At 56.6% G+C, this 8,685-nt stretch overlaps 1 protein-coding gene across 1 annotated transcript; it reads right to left on the bottom strand.

Moving 5' to 3' along the window:
* Positions 1 to 415: 415 nt before the first annotated feature.
* Positions 416 to 8,023, bottom strand: VOLCADRAFT_83836 (uncharacterized protein; the record flags this gene model as incomplete). Its single annotated transcript, XM_002956874.1, has 14 exons — positions 416 to 525; positions 728 to 904; positions 1,618 to 1,805; positions 2,198 to 2,331; positions 2,614 to 2,826; positions 3,092 to 3,272; positions 3,572 to 3,786; positions 4,244 to 4,395; positions 4,871 to 4,945; positions 5,783 to 5,849; positions 6,434 to 6,659; positions 6,837 to 6,921; positions 7,412 to 7,687; positions 7,862 to 8,023. 14 exons carry the CDS (start codon positions 8,021 to 8,023, stop codon positions 460 to 462), a joined length of 2,217 nt encoding a protein of 738 aa, XP_002956920.1. The 3' UTR covers positions 416 to 459.
* Between the last annotated feature and the right edge of the window lie 662 nt (positions 8,024 to 8,685).

Genomic DNA, 8,685 nt, shown 5'->3' on the forward strand with positions numbered 1-8,685 from the left:
ATGCTTCCGCACACAACCCGTCGCCCAACAGACCTCCTGACGCGACCTGAGTGCAGCAGCACCACAACAATTCACTGCACACCAAGGACGGTCTTGCCTGGTTCCCAGGAGCACAGCCTCAAAACATGCTGTAGACAGCACGGCGCCCAAAATTCTCAGCTCTGCGACATTTGCATTGGAGAAGCAAATGGCTGGGCATAGCGCAAATTCAGCATTACTCTGCATTGTCCAGCATTATTCTGTAGATGACCACATCATAAGGCTACTACCCCTAGACCCCGACACGGCTGGCCTTGCCGCATTGACACCTGTAAACGGGGCGCTTTTACAACCCGGCTAGTAAGCTGATGGTCGAGGGGTCTAGCAAGGGGGGCAGCTAGCGCACATAAAGCTGGGACGTGGCCCCCCGCGATACCTCCTCACTATGATCCTGTGCGTCGCCGCCAACGTCGCAGCAGATTAGAAGCGGTTTTCGAGATCCTTAACGCGATAGATGCGCACGATCCAGTGCTCCGAGGTGAAAGCCTACCGGCAAAACACAACACGAGGGAGATGCGCACAAAGAGGCCAAAAAGCAAGTTGTGGCGTCAAACGTGGTGATCTGGAGCAAAGGCAGTTCCATCCGCGGAAGGATTGGCAAAAGAGAACCAGAAGTGCTGAACCATTTTCCTGGGTGCAGGACAAAAACCACGATAGCGCAAAGCCCAGATTAACGTCACAGCCGTACCTCGTACAGGTGGTCAAGCTTGACGTCCTTGTTGCCGATCTCATAGTTACGCACTCGGTCGTACCCGGTGCCCTTGCCTTGCTCCGTCATTATGTTGCCAAAATCATAGTATGACAGTTTATACATGAGGCTATTGAGCATGGTCTGCGTGCCACGGCTGCTCACGGTGTAGTCGCCCTACAGGTTCGGTGAGGTGCGCAGGGCAACCGGGGTGAATGGGAAGGAAGCTTAACGAAGTAAATGGAGAGGGTGGTGTCGTTGTGCTCCATTCCGTCTCCAAGGTAGACACAGGCGCATGGAGGAGAAGGGAATAGGGCATCTAGCATGACAGCATACTGTTAGAATTAACAAAGCGCCAGACCCCGCCGGTCCTATTACGGCCCTCATACTCCGCTTGAATGTGAGTATCGGTCACTTTCCAACACTCCCCGTGAACCCCATGTGAGTCACCCGTACGCGTGCGCGTGAAGCGCGGTGCCAACGGACCAGAACACCGAATCACACGGAAGTCTTGTCTTACCATTCATAACCCCGGTAAAAGCTGCTACCTGCGGACATCTTTCCCCTCCCAAGTCCTCCTTCCGCTATTGTGTACGCATGTACAGTATAGCCAGTTGAGGTGCCATCAAGAATTACCCGTCACAATCCGCACGGACTGCTGTGCACACTACAACCCTCATGGAAAATGCTCCAGAATTAAAAAGCCTCTAGCACCCAGCACCAGCCTTAGCCAGCCAGCAACCTGGAACACAGCGTCGGGCAACTGCCCCATCAGCCACAGCACCCAGCAGCTCGAGAGGCGAGAACAGAGGCGAAAGCAATATAGCAGAAGTAAGCTGGCAAGCAACAAACCCTACAGCGGCCCACCCTGTCGCCCATCCTGCTCTCACATTGGCCAGGTAGTCAGACTCCTTGATGACCGGGAACACGCCTCCTCCGATTCGCACCATCCACAGGAACTTGTTGATGTCGTCGGAGGAATAACCGCTCATGCCGCCAAAGATGACCAAAGCGTAGTCCACATCCAGCTGCCGCATGATCTTGTACGCCTCCGTCTCGTTGGAGGCCATGGCGCGACCTGAGGCAGAGCGCGGAGACGAGTGGCAGGCTCTTGGGAGGATCTGTACACGCAGCATTGCAAACACCAAACTGCGGTGGTGCGTGTGGTGCTAGAGTCGAGGAAAACGGAACGGAAAAACTGCATAAGAGATGGTGGGGAAGTGGGCGGGGAGTACAGCGGACGTGTCGTGGGATGTTGATGGTGGAGGTCGTGGAAGTGGTTGTCGGGAAAGGTGACAGGAGGCGGATGTGATGACACGGGCCTACAACATTCCAGGCACCACACATGTCATGGAGCACCGTGCGATCACTGAGCATTACCATCATCATTTCCTCTGCAGGCATCCCACCGGTCTAGGCCAATCCCCCCTATCCACCCTCCGTCTCCCTTCCGCCTTCCCGTCAACGCACCCACTGTCGCAATGTGCGTATTGTTCCAGGTGTTGTTGTCCACGATGACGGTGCGATTGCCCATGGCAGTGATCTGGTAGCCGTAGTCCCACCAGGACATGACCTTGGCGTCGGGGGCGGTGTTGTGGCGCAGCCTGGCCCGACAAAAGAAAGGTATGATTAGCACACGAGTACCTCCCAGCCGTGGGGGTGGCGTTGCAGCGGGGTGTAGTAAAAGCTACAGAACGTGCTGCCCCGGCGCAGTGCAGCACCTGTTGACACAAAAACCGCATAAATGAGCCGAGCCAAGCATCACCGGCGGGTCTTCCACCACGCCGGATCGCTCACCTAACCCATCCGCCTAACCCCGTCATCACCCAGCCAGCCAACCACTCACTCTCGCACCTCCATCCACCCACCCCCATCTAACCACTCACCAGTAGTATGCCTCTCGGAAATCATCGAGCACGTGGCGATGCGGGCCCCAGCCACTGATGAGTACAATGGACGGCGAGGAGTAAGCCTCCGAGGTGACCCAGATGCAATGGTTGGAGAAGGACCACATGGCCAGAGCGGTGAGGGCCAGGATCCACAGGTTGGGGGCCCTGCCGGTGGACCAGGCGGCCTCACCAGAGGCGGCGGCAGCGCGCCTGGGCGGCCAGGTGAGAGGAGGGCGGGAAGCAGGAAGTGAAAAATAGGACGCGTTAGAAGAAGGCATGCCAACACGGGACGGGCGGGGGCGCATCTGTTAAGGAGCCGGAGGAGGCAAACCGTCAGGACGGGCGCAGCAATGGCAGATGAAGAGGCGGGACGGGACGGGCTCTCCTTGCACGACCCATTTCAAGCCAGGGGCGGCAGAGCACGCTCGGACCAGTGGCTACACCAATTTTGCGCCTCTCTCCCTCAGCCACTCACTTTGATGAGGAGCGCTTCTTGGGGGTGTCGCCCGTGGCGGCGGCGGGGCCGCCGGCGGTGGCGTCCGCCGGCGCGGCGGCACGCAGCTCCTTAGTTGCGGACTGCAGCGTGCTGGAGATGGCGATGGCGGAGAGAAGCACGAATGCTGGAGCCGCCACCAGCATCAGACGGACCATGATGCCTGGTGTGTGAAACAGAGGCAGGAGAGCAGCGGCCGAGAGGCATAGAAAGGATTTTAACGCGTTCAAGGGCAAGCAAGGGGCACGACAGGGCAGATGCAGCAGCCGGCCAGACGAGAGCAGGACGAAGTGCATGGCACATGCGAGGCACGTGGGGGTTGAATAGGAGCAACTAGCTGGCACGGCGTGGAGAGAAGGACACGGTCAACAAGACAGGAGGGACAGAGATCCAGTATCACGGAGGGGAAATGGTGCAATAGACCTCGGCATCAAAATCACCCCTTTCTTCGTTTCCACCCACCCGAGAAGTAGATGGCGGTGAGGGCAAAGACGATGAGAAAAATAGTGCCGTCCGTGGGGCGCTTGAAGCAGAAGTACAGTCCCGCCGGGCCGGCAAAGACCAGCATGTGCAGGTCAAACATGTAAGAGGCCCAGGTGGTGGGCTGATGCTCCGAAACCGAGGCCACGATGGGAATGAACTTCTTGGCATAGGTAGGATCCAGAAGCGTCCAGAAGCTGTGTATCGCGATAGGGCGGGAGAGAGTGCGGGGTATGGCGGGGACAGTATGGGGAGGCGGGTTAACGGTTGGTCATCAAACAGCAACGCCATTACTTACTGCGTATATTCCCATCTCCAACCCGTCACCGCACGCATGGTTACACGCGCGCACCTCCATAAAGCAAACCCCATGGTGCAACGCATCAATGACAATAAACCTAACCGCATTGCAATCCCCCCAACCAACCTCCACTCCCTATGAACTTGCAAATCACCACACTCCCAACCCCAACCCCACTCTGACAGTGACGATAAGGAGAAGACAAATGCACCCCGACGAGACCCGAACGCGAATACCCGGAGGGTCGCGAACCAGCCAGTCAGCCAGCCCAGCCCCTATCCCGAATCCATGGACGGCTCTGGATATGGGCCAGTTTCTCCCTTCCCCTCCTCCCTTATCCCCCTCATCCTCACCGTCCGGTCCATGGGTTCAGCTTGCCGCTCAGCACCAGGATGGAAGTGCCCGCTGCACCCACAGCCCCGGCGCACACGGCTGCCAGGTAGACCAGCTGACCAAACTGCTTGGAGCCCAACTTGGCGCGCAGGAACACAATCGCCTCCCATACCTGCCAGCGGTATGAGCGCGCGGGTATGAGCGGGGACCGGATTTCAGAAACAAGAGTTGGCAGGGGAGGGTTTCAGTGGCCCAAATGGAGATGCATGACGACACAACTGTGGAGATGAAGAAGCTGCATGAGGAACAACTGGCAGGGGCAGCAATTAACTGGGCTGAGAGCGAAGAGGGAGCGAGGGGACCCGTGCGTGACAGGCGAGCAGCGTCGATTGCTCAGATGCTGGCAACAACACAGGCACACGTGCTGCCGCAGAGTCCAGCATCTCCCCGCCCAACTTCCCCCCAGGAAACACCGGGATATCTGTAACATCTGTACCCTTCTCCCCAAACACAACACACACAGACACGACCAATCAACTACCATTCCCGGCTCCCCTCATCCTGCAACAGTGGCAGCAGCAGCAGCAGCAGTAGCAGCAGCTGTTGCTGCTACTGCTTTCCAGCTCTGTCCAGGCATCCCCCCGTACCTGCAGCCCTACGAATACTCCGTTAAAGGAGAGCAGCTCGTTGGAGGTCACGTGGTTGAAGCCGATGAAGCGAACCTGGAGGGCGAGCGGAGGAACAGGGCCACCCAAAGGCGGGCAAGTGCTGCTGGCATTAACAAGGTTATAATTCCCCCCTGGACATCAAAACCAAAACCTAGCTTAAACCCAACACTATTGCGAACGAGATTTCAGGGCGGTTTGGAATATGGTGGGTGCGGGGTTTTAACAGTTCTGCGGAATGCAACAAAAGGGCATTTATATGACGGGACATCTTTCCCACTGGTCTGTCACCCGCCACGGGTATGGCCCTTCACCGCACACCAACCTATTAAAGTTATAGTTTAGTGTCGTCTCCACCAACTCCGATGGTGAAGGGCCTCATCACGGGGCTAAGCTGCTGACCACCCAGCATCAACGCAAAAGGTAGGTGTTCTCCAACCCTGTGCCCGTGTGCTCTGCTACTGCCGCATCCGCCGCTTATAAGATTGCCCCCATGACTCCCATGCGCCCCCTTTCCGCCACTTCCTCCGATGCTGCTTGATTGCAATGTCCATTGGATCCTTCAATTGGACCTGGGCTTAGGAACTCCCGACCCGACCCAACCCAATCCGCTTACCTGGGCGAGCAGCGTCAACCAACACACAGCCCACCAGACCACCAACCAGAGGCCTATTTGCATTCCCTATCAATCAATCGACACATCGCCCGAAGGCGGCCTCCTCAAAACCATCCTCTGTCTCCCCATTGCTCTGTCTGCCAGACCTCAGCCTTCCCACAACTACACAACCCACCACCGGGTCCAACACCGTGTATTCATCAAGTGAACGGCGATTCCGCAGACCCTCTCCCGTTCCCCTCTAGCTGCCCCCCTTAACTCCCAAAAACCCCATCCACCTGCATCGCCAGCAGGCTGCCCACCGCCCAGAAAGTGGTGTAGGCCACGTAGATGCGCCGAGAGTACCTGCGGGGAGGTCCCAAACCCCGGCGGGGGTGTAGTCCAGGAAACGGTGAATAGCCATACACAGCAGCCAACAGAGTAATCACACTACCACACTTTAGAGACAAGAGCGTGTGCACTTCCGAAATGCTGCAGTCTGCACTACCACCGTTGCTGGGTACGATACGTGGAACCCCGGCTCGCTCCTGTCACCCAGGAAAACTGCCTCTGCCCAACCAGCCGGGCTCTGAATGTTTTACCTACAGACCACCCACTAATTCGACCGGCCAAACTGGCCAAAAGAATTTGTCGCTGACCAATCCAGCCCACCGGCGCATGGCCTTACACGTGTTTGTTTCGTTTTGCAACGGCGTAAGCCCACTGGGAAAGGCTCGGTGGAAATGTAAGGATGTACGTCAATACAAAAATGTGCAACCATAACCACCGTTCGTCAAGACTTGACGCTTGCAAGGGAACCAGGCCGCGAAATTTCTCGCCTTGCGATGGGCTTCAGGGCACCAGCTATAACAAGAAGCAGTTCCTGGTTGAATGATAATGCTACGACCTCTTCTCATCAGCGCTTCTTTACCCCCACTTGTGTTACCCACCTTCCGCTGACAAACATGATGATGACGTAGAGCGGGATGAGGTTGGAGATGAAGACGTAGGCACCCCAGGACGCCGCCATGTACAGGTAGGCGAATGCGGCAAGCACGGCGGAGGCAATGGTGCCCTGGTTCACGGCACGCACCCACAGGTAGAAGGTGGTCACGAGCGCAAAGATGGCAACGGCCTCGTTGTCGAAGGAGCCCGCCACGGAGCGGGAGATGTAGCCTGCGGGTGCCGGGAGTGGCAGGAAGTATGGAAGGGGGTCTTGTGTGGTGATGCCGTATCGTGAGGATTGGCACCGGTCTCGTTTTCCAGCCTGCTTCGGGACCCGCCCGGACTTCCCACCTCGCCCCGGAGCCGATCTACCCACCCTACCATCCATCCATTCAGCCAGGCACCCACCGGGTACGATGGCCATCAGTGCTGCGGCCACTAGGCCGGTCTCCGTGTCCTTGAGCTCCTTACCAAACAGATACGCAATCATCGCCTGGGGTCGAGTGAGAAGCAGATACGCAACGATAGGTCGGGGGGCGAGGGGTTTGCCGCTGTGGCCGGTGATATGGGCCGCGCCTAGGCAACGGTGAGCTGCCAACTCCGCCCGGGGGCCCGGTGCCGTTCACGGAGTTCAAGCAGGACTGCCTAGCATATTTACGTGGACAGATGTCACGAAGCGTGTTCGGGGCAGGTTCGTTCAAGTCGTAATTGAGTGGTTGCTTCGGAGCGGTAAAGTTGATGCGCTGTCGCGAAGATTGTGGGTCCCCGTACGGCCCTGTACGGCCAACTGCCATATACCTCCTCGGGCCCCCGGATGTGTGCTTTTAACGGGTGACATCCGCCAATCCAGATGTGGAACAGGTCCAGTGTTTTTTCCAACGAAAGGTAAGTGCGTTTGCAATCCTATAGGTCATCGACGGCTGGTTGCGAGGAGGAGCCCCAGTCCGTCGAGCCACAGCGCCAGGGCGACAGTGCTCACGTACCGTGTTGCCGGCGAAGAATGGCGCCGTGAAGACGCAGATGTCCCGTAGCTTAATGCACGCCGTGAGGAACTTTGACACTTTGTATAAGATCCCTGCCGTAAACATGAGGCCGGGGTACACCGTGCCTCCGACCACGCGACCTAGCGGGTGCCATGACTCCGCGTCGAACCAGTTCCAGAATTCGTAAAACCCTTCCTGAACAAGCTTAATGGTGCTACGATAATTGAAGTATGGGTCAAACTCATGGATCACGCTCTCGTAGCGCAGCACTGAGAACTGCAATACAGGAAAGGGACACGGGGGACACGGTCAACAGGCAGCATGATCACCACATGCAAGCCATGACAGGTTCAAGTTAGCTAAAGAAAAAAAGCGACGGGCTCTGATAGCGCGCAAATAGGAGAACCTATTAGGACAGCACGGGCAGGAAGATCTTGACAATGATCCCACCAGCCGAACGCAGAACGCCAGAAGATATACGAAGATCAGTATCGTTGAGCGAATTAGGAGCTCTTGTGACTTGGTCTTCGTCAGATAGCGCTTGGCCGTCTCAACTAAGGACGCATGCGACACGTAGGGCTCAGCCCCTGCTGAGACCTTTACGCCTGACATGGCTGGCTCTCAAAATGTTGTCTGTTCAACGTGATGGGAAAGTCCGCGGAATGCCCGTCGGGGATGCCCGCTATCACACTACTTACACAGCTAGCATCCTAAAGGTTAATCGCAGGTCCAGGTGTAACCACACGGCAGGTTAACTGCCGCTCAACATAGGTACACAGAAAGCTGCAGGCGTATAGCGTACCTAGACAAACTGACGACTCGTACTAACGGACCTCAACGGAACGACCATATGTAACGCCGCTAAGGCGGCCCTTGGCTCACCGGGCCAACGGTATCGTACCAACGGTACATCCAAGAACTATTCATAATCTTCCAATACCAAACGGTATTTATCAATACCACCTTTTATCGTTGGATAATTTCCTTTTTCGCAACTGCTTGCCAACTGCAAGCTTTGTTACAATTTTGGTATCTTAGACCAACCGGTCAAACGACCTCGGAGTCAAGCACTCCATCGCTTCCGCAAACACATTCCAACTTAAGAAACATTTTCTATCTGACTTACATGGCGAGCCCAGGGAATACCATGCGCACCCAGTCGGCGAAGGCCGACCATGAGCGCTATCAGCTGCGCCAGGTGAGCCCCTCTAGGGCAAAGGAACTGGTACAAAAGGTCCAGGAAATGTATGAGAAGTACGTAAGGCGTGCCCAGC

Source organism: Volvox carteri, assembly GCF_000143455.1.
Source record: "Volvox carteri f. nagariensis unplaced genomic scaffold VOLCAscaffold_66, whole genome shotgun sequence".
NCBI classification, from domain to species: domain Eukaryota; kingdom Viridiplantae; phylum Chlorophyta; class Chlorophyceae; order Chlamydomonadales; family Volvocaceae; genus Volvox; species Volvox carteri.